This window comes from Globicephala melas, chromosome 17 (assembly GCF_963455315.2).
Source record: "Globicephala melas chromosome 17, mGloMel1.2, whole genome shotgun sequence".
Taxonomy (NCBI): Eukaryota; Metazoa; Chordata; class Mammalia; order Artiodactyla; family Delphinidae; genus Globicephala; species Globicephala melas.
Window position 1 is genome coordinate 49,362,768 of NC_083330.1, and position 18,516 is coordinate 49,381,283.

At 33.2% G+C, this 18,516-nt stretch overlaps 1 protein-coding gene across 3 annotated transcripts in view; it reads left to right on the plus strand.

Annotated features, from left to right (window-relative positions):
* Positions 1-18,516, plus strand: part of OXR1 (oxidation resistance 1) — a 451,238-nt gene that overhangs the window by 393,762 nt on the left and 38,960 nt on the right. For all 3 annotated transcript variants that reach the window (XM_030863081.2, XM_030863084.2, XM_070044055.1), the window contains 4 exons: positions 214-398; positions 3,173-3,933; positions 7,324-7,492; positions 13,065-13,227. In XM_030863081.2, coding sequence (XP_030718941.2) covers positions 214-398; positions 3,173-3,933; positions 7,324-7,492; positions 13,065-13,227 — 1,278 coding nt within the window. The remainder of the gene's footprint in view (positions 1-213; positions 399-3,172; positions 3,934-7,323; positions 7,493-13,064; positions 13,228-18,516) is intronic.

Here is an 18,516-nt window from a genome sequence, read left to right on the forward strand (position 1 = left end):
TATGATATTCTTTGTATTTTGCCTCTGCTAACAAGGAGAATTTACTGGGAAAATTTGGGTGTTATTAAAAACATTTTCATGAGAATGCCATAGTGCTTGACTATACTACTTTTATATGTGGTAGGTGGCCTAACATTGGAAATAAAAATACCTAGAATAATTTTGAAAATTTAAACTTTGAAGATTAAACATTATTTTCTTTTTTCATCTTAGGGCACAGTCAGCGGTGTGTTGCTAGTTACACCAAATAATATAATGTTTGATCCACATAAAACTGACCCCTTGGTTCAAGAGAATGGCTGTGAGGAATATGGCATCATGTGTCCAATGGAAGAGGTGATGTCAGCTGCAATGTACAAAGAAATTTTCGATAGCAAAATAAAGGAATCCTTACCCATGTAAGAGTGATATTTATACTCCTTTGTAATTTTATTTCATCTAGATAGTTGACCCTGGTCTAATAACTCTGAAGTATTTTTTAATAGTTTTATTATAGCTGCTTTTCATTTTATCATTAATGAAACAGAAATTATATGTAGTATTGAAAAGATTATTCTTACTGCACTAGGTTAGGAATTGTTTTAGATTTATATTTGTATATTTGGTCAGAGAACCTGATATTTAAAAGTAACCTATAGTACTCATTTAATTCAATGTTTACCAGCCCATTTTATTCAGGTAAATTCAAATTATTTTTATTAGTAATTTAAGGTAATATAAGTAATCAAGGGTAGCTTTCAAATTTTCCTTAGAAGAGCCTGAAGAGTTGGGTGTGGGGTTTGGGGGAGGTCACATGAGCAAAGACCTGACATTAATAAAGCCAGAGCAGCTTTGTCATTTATTGATTTATATGTTTGCACCCTTCTCTCAGAAAAGTGTAAAACACAGGGAAGAAGACCCACAGATTGCACAAATTTAAAGAGTTAACCTTGGAATATACTGGTTAGGGAATTTGTGTGTTTCAGGTAACATAGATGTGAGGCTACAGGTCAGCATAGCCTTTGAAAGTAATGTGTTTAACTAAAGGAATAACAAAGAAAAGGGAAGGATAAGAAATAAAAGGAGAAGAAAATAAAAGACAGGTATACAAACAAAGGAAGGGAAGGACAAAAGAAGAAAATTGATATGTAATAGAAAAGAACTCCCCCATTCCTCCATACATGACTTTGTCAACAGTTTAAAAACTGGCTTCACTTTAACTGATACTGAGATTTCTATCCCTATAATAGCCCACAGGGATGATAATGGTTGTTTTAAAATTAACCCCTGTGAGACAGAACTACTTACAAAAGAGACGGAGAGCAAATTATTTTTGTTTCTGAGGCAGACTACATGAATTGTTAGAATACCTGTGGTAGAATAAAATCTTTTATTTAAACAGTCTCCATTATAATGGCCCCCCAGTAGATACTGTTTTGGCTTGGTAAACTCATCCTTAGAGGTGCAGATTATTCCTAGGATTGCCTCTACTGTTAGCTATTTAATATATCATCATCCAAAATCAGTCTCAGCAAGTAAAGATTATTGTGGCAGGTGGAGGGGTAAGACAAAGGTGAAGGAGTGAAGGATTAGATTAAAAGAGAAACAAGAAGAGTATATGTATGTATATGTTGCCAGTCATTGGTGAGATCCATTTTATCTTGCCCTGCTTTTCCATTTGTATTAGGATACTTTGGGATTCTATTATGCTGAATGATCCGTAACTATTCTACACAGATGCTATAGGGCCCTTCCTCTTGTAAATCACTGTTTTATCATTCACAACATCACCTGGAAAGACCATCTATTTGATCCAAACCTTTAAAAAAGTTACTCCAAAAGAAATATCTTTCAATGCTGCCTTATGAATTGATTAAAAACAATATTTGGCAACAACTCAGATAATGTCATGTATGGTAAAAATGAGGTGTAAGATTTTATTGGTTTTCTTCTGTCTTACACTGCTTGGGAAGTTAATTGCAAAGGTATTGTTCAGGAACTATATTGAGCAATAGCAGCATCATTGACATAAAAAAATAAGGTTACAACACTTATCTAAATCTATATACTGTTAGGTTTACTTGACTTTATCTCATACCTAAGGGTCTTATTAAATCTACAGGTACAGTTTCTCAAAACTTTTGCCAAGTTCCAAGACCCTATATATGCAGTTTTAGGGGCTCACCAGTAGATGACACTATTACACATTTAATAACACAGATTAGATGCTTACATACATTTCTTAAGGTGAATCACTCAGTACAAGGCAAGCAGAGATAGGAACTGGACTTCAACTAATACTTTTTTAAAAATAAATTTTACCTATCCTATGCACAATGAAAATTATGCATATCATTATAAAAAATATCAAGTACTAGAATAAGAGGAACAGGGTTACCCAACTTCACCATCCAGAGGTAGCCAATAAATTGTGTGTCGGCTTACTTCCAGTCCTTCCTATTCTCAGACTTGCATAAATGTTCATACTTTTTCCAAAGAACTCATGCAATTTCCGTTTATCAGAAACTACTTTTAGCCATCATTTTGAGTTGCTGACTTGCATTTCATGTAGTGTTTACACTGTCTCCTTCCAGAACTTAACTGTCTAACCATTGAACATTAGTGCTTGCATATACAAATGCCATTAAACATGGAAATCTAAAAGTAATGATGAACCATTCAGCTAGCTAATATCTAACCTCTAAGCACTTTTGCCTCAGTTCTATTCAGGTTGGTTTTTAACTTTGCACTTGAGCTATTTATTTTAGTTTAATTTCTATTTAAATGTAAATAAGCACTGTGTGCGTGTGTGTGTGTGTGTAATATCAGTGTATTTTTATTTTATTAAGACATTTAAAATTTTAATCAAAATTTTATTTGCATATTTCATCAGTGAATACATTTTAGTTTAGAATTATAGCTTCACCCAGAACTTGTATCTTCAACTTCTCTTCAGGTAGATCAATTCAGGAAATCTTACACTGATATTTCCCAGATCTTAAGCAACTGATGCAAAACTTGACTTAATTACATGGTCTATAGGAATCAATCAAATTTTTGATGTGCTGTTAAGAGATGTATGCTACACCCTTTTAGGAAAGCCTTTTTAGTGATATTAATTCAGTGTTAAGTTTGTGGAAAATAAAATTCTACAATTTAAAAAGTAATAACTTTAAATTTTGTTTACTGACAGAGAGATAGATCAGTTATCAGGAAGGGACTTCTGCCATTTGAAGAAAATGACAAGAAGTAATACTGATGAAATAGACTCAAGAATTCGCGATGCAGGTAATGATAGTGCCAGCACTGCTCCTAGGAGCACCGAGGAGTCTCTTTCTGAAGATGTGTTCACGGAATCAGAACTCTCTCCTATACGAGAGGAGCTTATTTCTTCAGATGAGCTGCGACAAGATAAATCATCTGGTGCGTCATCAGAATCTGTGCAAACCATCAGTCAGAGTGGAGTAGAATGTTTGACAGTCATAACAGAAGCTGCTAGTACTCCTGACCACTTAAAATCCGATTCTGGACATACTACCAATGAAGTTGGGACTCTTTCCCTTAAAACTGATTTAAATAATCTTGAAATGGCTACTAAGGAAGGAGATCAGACTACAGATAATCTTCAAGAAATCTCAGGTCCTAAAGAACAAAGCACAGGTATAAAAGGTAATGCAGACCAGGATTTTCTTCTTAATGAGAATTCATTACACCATGAAGAAGGTGAAAAGGAAAGTATGCCCTGTGGGGAAGCAATAGAATTTAAACAAAAGCCAATTGTCAACAAAGGAAAGCAAGGAAAGGAACAAAATCAGGACTCAGAGACTGAGGTAGAAGAGCTACGGAAACTCTGGAAAACCCATACAATGCAACAAACTAAACAGCAAAGGGAAAATATTCACCAGGTGTCACAAAAAGAAATTAAGCATAAAATAGCAACAACCAATATAGAAGGTAAGTGTTAAGGAATATATAAAGTTAGCATATCTTATTGCATATTGTCTCCGTCTTTCCTCACTGACTCAAAAGCTACTGTATCTTAGGCCACTCTGAAGGATGATCTAGTAGCCCTTGACTGATGTTTCTCTGGGGACAAGTACATAGTCTCTGGTTTCTCCTGTCTTTTCTTATCCCACAGTGGGTTGTACACATAATGGGCATCTTTTCCACCATGTTTAAACATTCCTCACACACTGCATTCTGTCTTTAAACAATTTATTTCTTGAAAGTGCTCACAAGTTCCGTAATACCTCTGATTTCTCCATTTCTCTTTTAGTTCTTGATATGTTTTATCATTAAAATACCTTTTAAAATTTCATATATAATATCCTAATTGCAATTTGCAATTGCCGAAGTTGTAATCCCATCATTTTTAAAAAGTGCAATTAGACATAAAAATCTATTTCTGAAATTCTTTCAAGTATCCACAAGTTCCATCATTGTCTGATTAAATGTTTTCCTTTAAAAAGCAGTACTAAGGATAAATTAAAACACCATTTTGTTTTTTCATACTATTTACTTATGAAAATTATAGTAATAGTTTGTCTTTTATTTCTAATATACAGTGCTTCCACTTAGTACATTATGGGTTAAAAGGTGTATAACTCAAGTATCTTAGCTAACATTTCTCATATTCTATTGGAGTATTGATTCTAGATTAATCAATACTAGATTTCAGTCTTTTTAATTAAAAATTTTTAATTGTTAAAATATACATAAAATAAAAATTACCAGTTTAACCATTTTTAATGTAAAATTTAGTGGCATTAAGTACGTTCAACATTGTTGTACAACCATCGCCACCATCCATTTCCAGAACTTTTTCATCTTCCTGAACTGAAACTCTGTACCCATTAAACAGTAACTTCCATTCTCTTCTCCCTACAGTCCCTGACAACCACCATTCTACGTTTTGTCTCTGTGAATTTGTATCTCTACCCTATGTACCTCATATAAGTGGAATTATACCATATTTTCCCTTTTGTGTGCGGCTTATTTCCCTTAGCATAATGCCTTCAAGTTTCATCTGTGTTGTACCATGTCAGAAATTTCTTCCTATTTAAAACTGAGTAATATTCTACTGTACACAGCACATTTTCTTTATATGTTCATTTGTTGATGGACATTTGGGTTGTTTCCACCTTTTGGCCGTTGTGAATAATGCTGCTATGAACATTGGTGTACAAATAATCTGTTCGATTTCATTCTTTCAATTTTTTGGATATATACCAGAAGTGGATTTGCTGGATCCTATGGTAATTCTGTGTTTAATTTTTTGATGAACCATTGAGCTGTTTTCCAGTGGCTGCACCATTTTACATTCCTACCAGCAACACACAAAGGTTTGATTCAGTTTTTAAAAACACTGAATTTTCTTTGCATTGTCTAATTTAGGTATACTGAAGACCTAAGGATTATATTCAGTAGATGTTAAGGAATTCATTTACTCAAAGCAAGTTCTATAAAAGATTGAATATTTTTTCTTTTGTAATTTTTTTCTTTATTCAGAGCTAATGAATGTTCATTAAAGAACATTTGACAAATGTAGGAAGTTTTTAGAAAATTTATAAAAATTACTTTGAGTTCATCACCTAGAAATGATCATTGTTAATATTTGGTATATTTATCTTTGATCTTTAGTGTGTATGTGTATATACATACACAGACACACACAATTTTGCTAGTTTTTGTATCTTTACTTACATGGATTTTTCATATAAAATCAGGATTGTATGTAGTGTTGTTTCTTGCTTTTTTTTACTTAGTATATTATGTAATAAACATTTTCCCATGTCATTATACAGTTGACCTTTGAACGACTCAGGGGTTAAGGGGTGACACACACCCCTCTCCCACATTCGAAAATCTATGTGTAAGTTTACAGCCAGCCCTCCATATCTGTGGTTCTGCATACATGGATTCAACCAACCATGTATTGTAGTGTTACAGTATGTATTATTTGAAGGAGATCTGCATATAAGTGGACCTGTGCAGTTCAAACCCATGTTGTTCAAGGGTCAACTTGAATCCATATAATTCTTTCATGGTTTTTAATGGCCCTGTAATTTAGCCATTTCTGTATTAAGACATTCAGTTGTTATTAACAATTCATACTATTAAGATATTTCTTTGATGTTTTAAAGAATGCTGGCATAAATATCTTTATTTGATATATTTGTGTCTGATAGTTGTCTTATATTTTGAAACTTTGAAAAAGATAAAATGAGGCATTTCCGTTTGACCCAATAATATAGTAGACTACTTTTATTTTATTGGGTTTGTTTGGGTGCAGGGTTTGATGGGAGGGACATCCCATTATGACAAAATACTAAAAGGAGAAAAATTGGTAAATAGTTTAGATAGGTATCCCTGGATTGTTACCGCTTGGTTTCTTCTTTTTGTACCTGTGTATGGAGGGGGGACAAGAAACTTAGTTTTAAGTAACTAATTTTAAGTAACTTGAGATCCTATAATAGGGAAATATTTAAAGTTTCTGATCTTTAGTGACTTTATAATATCATAAAACTTATAAAACTGTAAATATATAAATATAAAAATGTACAAATATAATTGTGGGAAGAATGGTAAAAGTTCACTCTTTTAACCTGATGCAAATGTTGGGGCTTAGATAGATGATGTACCTTGTGCAGTATTACACAGAAAAAAAGCCATGACTAGTACCCAGATCTCCTGACTATAACTAAGTGCTTTTTCTTCACAGTGTGCCACCTTCGTAAGCTAATTAATGTCTAGATTGCTGAATTGAACCATGTTGTCAGACTCTCAGTGTGTCATATGTCAGCATCTGTGGTTGGACGGGTTAGAGATAATTCAGGCTGTCCAAACTGATGGCTGAATCTAGCATATTGTTTCTATCACACCTTCATATGCATATAAAAGCTTCACAAGATTTTTTACTAAATTTTTGTCTGTAACAACCATATTACAGTAAACCTTTGAAAATTCTACAGACTTATTTAGATATTGTTCTAGAAGGCTGATAAAGAACATGCAGAAAATTGCGCATGTGTATATGATACTTCAGTGCGGGTGTCACAAACAGAAATTTGCCAACAGTTCCTGGATCTTCTGCCTTTTCCCTAACGCTTAGACGTAACGTCAGCTCATACTTTGCCTATTAGTTCATTAGTCCTGCTGTACTTGTCACTTTGCCTCTGATGGGAAAAAATACAAGCTACTTAAGAGAATTCAATAAGTTCATGTTTTATTCTGTAATTATTTGTCAGAAGTTTGGAGATAAGCATTACTTAATCTAAATTATTTTAAATCATTCAAGCATGGTGTATGAGAATTGAATAAACACTGTTTGTGTCTCAATTCTAGGTTCTGCACTTTTAAAAGAAAAGAGGAGGCATCGATTACATAAGTTCTTATGTCTCAGAGTTGGAAAACCTATGAGGAAAACATTTGTATCTCAAGCAAGTGCAACGATGCAACAGTATGCACAGAGAGATAAGAAACATGAATATTGGTTTGCTGTGCCACAAGAAAGGTAAAACAACAACAGAATCTTCAAAACGTTATTGAGATTCCTTGAACTGAAATTATTTTGTATACTACATCCCACCGGTAGCAAAGTATTGAAATAGTTTATGATTAAAACCTGACATTAAATCTATTCAAAATCGTTTAGCTCCTCTTTTACACTCTTTAATTTACCCCATTTCTAATTTTAGTCCCTTTCATGGTTTGATGCAAAGAAGGTGAACATATACCTAGTTTTAGTAGTAAAGAAACTTACTTAAAATGTCTTAAATCAAGAAGGTTCATCGAAATACGAACTGGTACAGCCCCTACCTCAAGGCAGGTAATGATGTATAATTTCCTTCTTAAAAATTTCATCAAATGCTTACTGAATGCCTACTATAGAATACATAGCACTAAATTAGCTACTAAAAGGATGTGGTCCTCAAACTATTTTTTATACCCACTACACAGTAAAATTTTTCATCTTAAGTTTAAGCAATTCTAAAGGATGTCTGTCATCACTGCATTGTAAATATTGACATTTTAAGTTAAAACTTGCATTTATACTTTAAATATACTCAGTAGAATCTAAACATTGTTAACAGTTTGCCCTCTACCATTATCCATTTAAACACCACTTGAATGTGCTCTTTAACAGTTAAAATTTGCATCGTTACTTTTTCTCTTTGAATTTGTATTTCAATTATACCTCCTCATAGAATCTTACTCTAAGGTACTATATTTTTATTCCCTTTTACATTTTTTGCAACAAATTACCTATACTTACACATTTATCTATATGTGTGAGTGTGTGTGTACTGGAATTACATTTATTTAAAAATTTTGTGATTATTGTCAAGAGTAAAGGGTCTAAGGCTTACCCTACCTTGCTAACAAGTTGGCCTGCCTCAGTTTAATGCATGCTGGCAGAAAACAGGGTCACAATAGCAGCAGTCACAGTACCAGCACTTGTATGAGTTCTTTGAGCTTCAGTCCCCATGGTTGGATGTGAAGAAAGCCAAGTGACAGCTACATGTGCCATGGGTTATGTTAAAGAAGAGGAACCATAAGTTTTGGGAACTTAAACCTTTTATAATATACAGTAAGCATGGTGACCCTTTGCTCCAGAGTAAGGTACTATTTCTGCCTTCTAAAACTATGCTATGCTTTGTTTCCTGTTCTAACATACTTGAAAAGGTAGTGCTGAACAAAGATACACAATGCCTCTGCTCACAATACATGTGGAAATCAAAGAGAAAATTGTCTATCAACAACTGCATTATTCCAAATGTTAATTAAACACAAGAAAATTTTATCATTAAAATTATTACTAATAAACAGCTCATCAAAGCAACATAAATTATAAATTGTCATAATTATTACATATAAAAAAGTAAAATATAGGAAATGCCTTAATAAAATATTTAGGGCTTTCCTCCAATTAGTTTATGTATCCATTGATGAATATTGTTCATTGAAATGATGAGATAGGATTCAGCCCCTCAGTTCTACCCCCTCCCTTTTTTCTTTTTATTATAAGTATTGAGAAGCTTTGTTCATAAAAAAGTCTATTAAAATTTTTATTATAATAATGTCAATTCTTTAAACATGTTTCTATTTATATTCCAAAATTACTTACATTTCATCAAAATTATTTTCAGTGACCATTAGTGAACAACTTCATTAAAAACTCCTCCAGTTTTATGGAAATCAGTGAATTAGAAACCACCTGATATGCCAAAGGACTTGTTATCCAGTCTTTTAAAACTTTTCCGCATCTCAGTACCAACTTTGGGCAACGAGGAAGTTTTTACGGTTTATGGCATGTAAAATTCTGGATGACTGATGATAGTGCCTTAGTGAAAGCAGAGAACAGGCAATCTGTAAGATGTCTTGACCACACTGTTCTCAGGCAGCTTAGTATAAGATTAACATATGGAAGCAGAATATAAGATTACTTCCCTTAGGACTATCTTATGTGTCTGTGTACCTCTTGGAAAGTCTTTATATGTTGCTCTGAAGACTGTTGCTTTCAGGAATATAATAATAAAATTCTTCTCTCTCCCCCCTCACCTAAATATACAGTACAGTCTGTGCATTCAACAAACTGTGATTAGAATAATTTAAAAATATGGTATGATTTGCATAATTCATGAGTACATGAAAGGCAAAGAGCCAGATACTCAGATCTGCCAACGATACCAAGATGATTACAATGAAATATTCAACTCTATTATATCTTTAGTTAAAAATAATGTAAGGATTTGTTTTTCTCATTACTGTTGGTTTTATTTTAATTTTTGCATGGAATTTTCCATTTTAATGTTGTCCTTGCACCTTGGCTAATGTTCATTAAAAATTAGTTTTATTAGAATTTTGAACTGTATTGTATCTAAGTAATTTATGAAAAAACAATTGCTTGTTTTCATAGAGGCAAATTATCTGAAAGATGATACTTAATTCCTTTTTTTTTTTACATCTTTATTGGAGTATAATTGCTTTACAATGGTGTGTTAGTTTCTGCTTTATAACAAAATGAATCAGTTATACATATACATATGTTCCCATATCTCTTCCCTCTTGCGTCTCCCTCCCTCCCACCCTCCCTATCCCACCCCTCTAGATGGTCACAAAGCACCAAGCTGATCTCCCTGTGCTATGCGGCTGCTTCCCACTAGCTATCTACCTTACGTTTGGTAGTGTATATATGTCCATGCCCCTCTCTCGCTTTGTCACAGCTTACCCTTCCCCCTCCGCATATCCTCAAGTCCATTCTCTAGTAGGTCTGTGTCTTTATTCCTGTCTTACCCCTAGGTTCTTCATGACATTTTTTTTCTTAAATTCCATATATATGTGTTAGCATACGGTATTTGTCTTTCTCTTTCTGACTTACTTCACTCTGTATGACAGACTCTAGATCCATCTACCTCATTGCAAATAGCTCAATTTCGTTTCTTTTTACGGCTGAGTAATATTCCATTGTATATATGTGCCACATCTTCTTTATCCATTCATCCGATAATGGGCACTTAGGTTGTTTCCATCTCCGGGCTATTGTAAATAGAGCTGCAATGAACATTTTGGTACATGACTCTTTTTGAATTACGGTTTTCTCAAGGTATATGCCCAGTAGTGGGATTGCTGGGTCATATGGTAGTTCTATTTTTAGTTTTTTAAGGAACCTCCATACTGTTATCCATAGTGGCTGTATCAATTCACATTCCCACCAGCAGTGCAAGAGGGTTCCCTTTTCTCCACACCCTCTCCAGCATTTATTGTTTCTAGATTTTTTGATGATGGCCATTCTGATCGGTGTGAGATGATATCTCATTGTAGTTTTGGTTTGCATTTCTCTAATGATTAATGATGTTGAGCATTCTTTCATGTGTTTGTTGGCAGTCTGTATATCTTCTTTGGAGAAATGTCTATTTAGGTCTTCTGCCCATTTTTGGATTGGGTTGTTTGTTTTTTTGATATTGAGCTATACCTTTTTAAAGTGTTAGTTGCCACATAAGAAATGACATTATTAAAAAATTTTATTAACTTAGAAACAATTTCCAGAACAGTGGTTATTGATTAGTATGTGCTAGCGGAGAGTTTTATAATCACTTTTCAATTATCCATGCTAATTACAGCCAACAAAACATACATGTTTGAAAGGTGTTGCTGACCCTCAAATAATGTTTATCAGGGATTTAGGCTTTACTCTAGTAAACAAAATGGAAAAGGGGAACAAGAGAGTTAAAAGGTTGGATCATCCCTGAACCAATAATACACTGAATGTTCCTGGTATTTAAAAGTTAAACATATGTTTGTTGGCAGTCTGTATATCTTCTTTGGAGAAATGTCTGTTTAGGTCTTCTGCCCATTTTTGGATTGGGTTGTTGTTTTTTTGTTATTGAGCTTCATGAGCTGCTTGTAAATTTTGGAAATTAATCCTTTGTCAGTTGCTTCATTTGCAAATATTTTCTCCCATTCTGAGGGTTGTCTTTTGGTCTTGTTTATGGTTTCCTTTGCTGTGCAAAAGCTTTGAAGTTTCATTAGGTCCCATTTGTTTATTTTTGTTTTTCTTTCCATTTCTCTAGGAGGTGGGTCAAAAAGGATCTTGCTGTGATTTATGTCATAGAGTGTTCTGCCTATGTTTTCCTCTAAGAGTTTGATAGTTTATGGCCAACAAACACATGAAAGAATGTTCAACATCATTAATCATTAGAGAAATGCAAATCAAAACTACAATGAGACATCATCTCACACCAGTCAGAATGGCCATCATCAAAATATCTAGAAACAATAAATGCTGGAGAGGGTGTGGAGAAAAGGGAACCCTCTTGCACTGCTGGTGGGAATGTGAATTGGTACAGCCACTATGGAGAACAGTATGGAGGTTCCTTAAAAAACTACCAATAGAACTACCATATGACCCAACAATCCCACTACGGGGCATATACCCTGAGAAAACCATAATTCAAAAAGAGTCATGTACCAAAATGTTCATTGCAGCTCTATATTTACAATAGCCCGGAGATGGAAACAACCTAACCTAAGTGCCCATTATCGGATGAATGGATAAAGAAGATGTGGCACATATATACAATGGAATGTTAGCCATAAAAAGAAACGAAATAGAGCTATTTGTAATGAGGTGGATAAACCTAGAGTCTGTCATACACAGTGAAGTAAGTCAGAAAGAGAAAGACAAGTACCGTATGCTAACACATATATATGGAATTTAAGAAAAAAAAAATGTCATGAAGAACCTAGGGATAAGACAGGAATAAAGACACAGACCTACTAGAGAATGGACTTGAGGATATGGGGAGGGGGAAAGGTGAGCTGTGACAAAGCGAGAGAGAGGCATGGACATATATACACTACCAAACGTAAGGTAGATAGCTAGTGGGACGCAGCCGCATAGCACAGGGAGATCAGCTCCGTGACTGCCTGGAGGGGTGGGATAGCAAGGGTGGGAGGGAGGGAGACGCAAGAGGGAAGAGATATGGGAACATATATATATGTATAACTGATTCACTTTGTTATAAAGCAGAAACTAACACACCATTGTAAAGCAATTATACCCCAATAAAGATGTTAAAAAAAAGAAAAAAACTCTAGACCACAAAAAAAATAATAAAAATAAAAAAATAAAAGTTAAACATACTAAATTTCTATTAACTTGGAGAAAATCTGTATAATGTCCAGGTTTTAAAATTGGTAATTAGTTAGTTGTTTACTTATATTTTATATAATTAGATCATTGTGTAAATGAGGTCAAAATGGTGGGTTCAGTTTTCCTTTCCATTACTAAGTTTCTTTAAAGAAAAGAAACATTACTGTGGACAGCATCTGAGCATGTCAGAACCACGCTAGAGAAAATCCTAATGTAGTTTTCTCAGAGCTTGACAGAACACAGCCAAAAAATTTTAAGTTAATGTCTTCCTGGTAGTGGGCTTTGTTTTATTTTTAAATAAAGCATGGTATATATTTTGTATATTTTAAGTCTTCAAGTTTTGTGAAAATATTTAACAAATATAGTTTTTAAACTCTAGCTAACAGCACAGAATACTACGTCTATTATTAATAATCGCTTGTTCTAACAGGACAGACCACTTGTATGCCTTCTTCATTCAGTGGAGTCCAGAAATATATGCAGAAGATACTGGTGAATATACCAGAGAACCTGGATTTATAGTAGTAAAAAAGATTGAAGAATCGGAAACAAGTGAGGATTCTACTAATGAAGCAGCAGCTAGAGAATGGGAGGTAAGGGGAAAAATGCGAAGATTTCATTTATCTTTTTGTTTTGTGTGAATTTATAGTTTTATAGTAGTTACAGGCAAAGTGCAAGTGATCTTTGTACAAAAGAGTAATTTTTTAAAGGTTCACTGTCCATGTATATACATGTTTATTGAATAAATCTGATTAGTAACTTTGGTTTATTCCTATTTGTCATTTTCCTTTTCCTTTAAAATACTAGAGAAGCAACCTATAGCAATAAAATGCCTTTTATTGAGTGAACTTTAGAATAATATTAACTGCTGTTATACTAATTTTCATAAAATACTTATTTCAGATCTGATTTGTTTTGTTTTGTTTTGTTTCTGATTTGTTTTAATGTTATCTCCTGCATGGAGGCAGTACAGCAGTTATTTAACTCATTCATGCAAATTAGCACTCCTTTCTAATAAGCTCATAAAGCATTATCTTGACATCAGTTTAGCAGTAGTGCTAGGGAAATAAGCTGATGCTAATTTTACTAAGTAATGAAAGTTTTATGTGCTCAAATTTACTGAGCTTGTCTAAATGATCAGATTAACACTAATCAACTTTTTATAACCCCTCTTAGATCCATCTTTTAATATTACATATTATGTTTTTACATGCTTTGTCTTGTGGGATTGATAGGGTGGGTGACAGTATCCAGTTTCTCTCTTGTTATGGTTGCCTGGATTAATCTCTTTGTGCGTTAGAAAATACAAAGCAGATGCTAAAATGTGATAATAAACTGAATCAAATTTTGTTATCCATGTGGTGTTAATGTTTGCAGTTGTTTATTTGATGAATGTATTGTGTATGTACTTAACATGTATAATGATTGAAGGTATACATGGCATGTCTTTTGTTCAAAATGCAAACCTGATTTTGTATGTGCCTAAGTCCATTCTGTGGTATATACAGCATCAGTTTCTACTGTGACTACAACATAATGGAGGAAAAGAGTTTAACATATTTTGAGCATTTATTTTGAGTTATTTTAATATTTAAACCAACATTATTAATCTTCTTACCAGCTTTATTCACAATAGGCACAAACTGGAAACAACCTGAATACCTAACAGCAGGAGATTGGATAAATAAATTTCAGAATTTTATATAATTCCAAATAATATAGCAATAAAAAGGTTCTATTGGTAACAACAACATGGATGAGTCTCAAAGATAATAGTTTAATAAAAGAAGCCAAGCCAGACATAAAAAACTATATACTGTATAATTCCATTTACATAAAATTCATAAGGGCAAAACTAGTCAAAAGTCCACCAGACTACCTGTTTCTGGGAGTTTGGCTTGGCAAAGGGCAGGAGGGAACTTTATATAGAGTACTGGAGATGGTCTGTATTTTATTCTTGGTGATGAAATGGGTGTTCACATGCACAAAATAATCCCTATGTATTTAAAATTAGCTTTAGGATACTTTTAAAATAGCCCAGGTGATCAAAGGTAGTAACAATAGAAGGTAGAGTGGAAGGGGATAAAATAAAGTTTTTTAAAAATGTATTACCTAGCTAATAAGACAGGATTTAGTGACAATTAGGTAATGGTGAAGTTTCTAACTTGGGTGGCAAGGTGGATGGCAATATTTTCAATCAAGTAAGGGAGTTGAGAGTTTTCTCTCCTTTGGGATTGGAATACTTAACTTTGGAAATAATAGACTTTTATTATTAGTTTTTTGAGTATTGACATTTTGATTCAAAGGAACTGCCTCAGTTCTTGTGGAAGACTCTTCAGGTTATGATTTCTAAAGAAAAAAAAGGTCCCCTCACTTGTTTTCAACTAGAACTGATTCAAATAAAAAGAAGATGGATGATAAAAAATTTAATTTTAAAAACTTTTCTTGCTGCCTTGTCTAGAAACATTTTGTTGCGCTATCTAATATAGTAGCCACTGTTGACATGTGGCTATCGAGTACTTGAAACGTGGCTAATGCAACTAAGGAATTGAAGTTTTAATTCTATTTACTTTTAAATAATTTAAATGTAAAAACCGATACTTGATTTGGTATTGGATGACGTTTAAATATGTTTGAAACAACTTGGATATATGAATCTATTCTTTCAACTATAAATTTCATGAAATCTAAATATGATCTAAGTAAGTTCAGGTATTTCCTATGAAATTTGGTGTCTGCATTGAGATGTAGTTAAAATATACTAATTCCTATAGATACAATAGCCCCTAGCCACTTGTAGCTGTAGAGCACTTGAAATGTGGCTAGTCCAAATAGAGATAATCTGTAAATACAAAATATTTACTGGATTTTAAAGATTTAGAATTGAAAGAAAAAAATGTGATTAATTTTTATATTGATTATGTTGAAATGATAATATTTTGGATATATTGGGTGAAGTAAATATATTAAAATTGATTTAACTTTTTTTTTCCTTTTTTCATGTGTCCACTAGAAAATTTGTACTTGCATATGTCTTGCATTGTATTTCTCTTGTATAGTGTTGGTCTAGTGCCTGATAGCTACTAAGTACCTAAAAAGTTGTTGTTGCTTTTTTTTTTTCCATCAGAAGTCTGTTGTTTACCTCAGGCCTCACTCTTGGTGTTGTACATTCTATGGGTTTCAAGAAATGTAAAACGACATAAAAAGTATTTTAATTGTTAAAAGGATGTTTTTTAAAAAAGGAATTTGACTAGAGACATATATAAAATAAGAGTAATTCAAAATTTCTACCTACGGCCGGAGAAGAGGTGACTTAGAATTTAGGATGAATTTATTTCATGCTAACATGAAATTTATACATTGAGGAAACTTCTGCATATGATAAACTCACCTCCTCTACTACTTCTCTTCTGTTTCCTTCCTGTCCCCCTACCTCTGTAAGTGGCATGAAGACAGGGTTTTATGGGTTTCATACACTATCTGCAGAGCTAAGAACAGTACAGGCATATAATTCATCCTCGATAAATACTTACAGCATTAATGAATAAATTTGGACATAGATTAAAATAAATAATGAAACTTGTACTTATTAAAAATTGATCTGTATCCTAAAATAAGTTCTTATGTCACTTGTAGTAAATATTTTGTCATAAAGCCATAGACTCTGGAAGTTGGAATTAACTGACAGTTCAGCCTCTCTCATTTTACATTTTACACTATTCTTGGTTCTGCTGTAATATATTTAGTGATAAGAAACTTACTACCTCAAAGGGCAGTACTTTTCAGTTTAGGACAGTTCTGTTAGAAAGTTCTTTCTCCTAGTGAGTTTAAAGAAACATACCTTTGTAAGTTTAATACATTTGTCTTTGTTCTTCCTTCCAGTGCACATTAGTAACAACATATTTTTTCTATATACTATGATACTATGAAAATTTATTATCAATTATTAATATTTAAATATAATTAAATATTATTATTTATTATTATTATCTTCCTTTTTAATCCTCTACCAGGATTATTTTCCCTGGTACTTCTGTTTGACTTTAGTAACTCTTCTTTGATCTTACACTATCCTCATCATTACCCTAAAAGGATTCATTAACTGTGGCACCCCAAATTACTAAAATGTGCACCTTTTGTAGCAAGAAAAATTCTACAATACTTGAAACAATTTCAGATCCCAAATGTGCAAATTGAAAGTCAGTTCTGAAGATAATTAGAAAAGGTTGGAATTCAAGAATTAGAAATGATGAGAAAAGGAAAAAAAGGAGAGCAGTATTAGAGATTTGTACAGTGAATTCCAGAGAGAAGTGAGAGCAGCAGAAACCTACCTTTACTAGCAAAGAGAAAAGATAGCTAAATTTTAAGATTGTCAGGAGTAAGAACCCCTTAAGATACATTAGAACTAAGATTCCTGAATATTGGGAGAAAGAATCTAGAAATACTATACATGTAACTCAAGATGTGTAACAGATTGATGTTATTTAATATGTATTCTTTATTGTTCTAGTTTAGTCATTAGTCAATATAAATATAGTTAGCATAAAACATCAGGTTACCTCAACATTGTTTCTTTTTTTAACCATACTGTCTTGAGTTTCTTAATTATGAATTCTTCTGCTGTTGGTAGTTTAATAACCCTATCTTGCGACTGAAAAGGAACAATTGTAGAGTCTTCTGGTTTCTGCCAGTATTCAGTGCAAGAAGTCAGTAGAGCATGTTTACTGAGGATAATATTTTATGTGGGCCTTCGCAGTTTTGTGAGAAATATTACTTGCTTTTTTGATGGGGAGTGTTTTTATGGATGTTCACTGAAAAGGAAAATACACTAATGGCATTTCAGCAGTGTCAGGTAAAGGTGGGAAAAGATGCCTATTTTGACCCCTACTGTTTGCTGATGATTGTGCTTTGATTTGATTAATACATAAATACAGAGATTAATAGTATAGTGAATTTGCATGTGCCACTCAGCTTTCTCAACTTATTTTATCTGTAATCCTTCCTTTTCCCCAGTTCACATTTCTTCAAATGTGATAAAATGTTTAAAATACACGTAATATGAATGTATTTTTACTGTTTGCTGTTTGAATTGGCATCCAACTAAGGTTTAGATGTTCCGATTAGTTAAAACGTCTCTTATTTCTCTGTAGATGTAGGTTCTCCCTCCATTTGTTTGCCTTGCTTTGCTTTTTTACCTTGTAATTTTAGCTTTTAAGAAATCGTATTTTTCCTGTAGAATGTCCCATAGTCTGGATTTTGCTGATCACATCCCCACAGCCTTACTGACATGTTCTTCTGCCTTGAATTTCCTATAAATCAATATTTAGATCTATTGCATCCCACTTAATCATAGACTGTTATCTTTATTTTACAGATAATTTCTCTAAGCTTGTTTCTTAAGCTTAATTTTAGCTAAAATCCTCAAAGTGGTTAATCTGTAATTCAGAGACTATACTCTTTTACCACACCAAGTTCTCAACCTAGGCAGAACCTTTGAATCATCTGGGGGAGCTTTCAAAAATCTTAATACTCAGGGTCACCTCAGAGCAATTAAATCAGAAGCCCTGGGGTGGGACCTACTTATCAGTGTTCTTTTAAAGCTCCTCAGGTGATTACATTGTACAGTAGAGGTGGAATAACTACTGTACTACCCCAAGCCACCACTTTGGGTGTTGTGTTAAACATATATAATGCTAAGACAAAAGATACTTTCAGACTATATTGGTCATAATATACTTTAATTTTCAGGTGTCTGTCATGCAAGTTACAATGTATAAAACATTTTCAAAATATTCCCCTTATTTTGGTGTTGCATCTGCACACCAAAAACATAAATTTGCTTCACTGTGGAGAAACTTTCTTTAATCATTTTATGCTTTGAT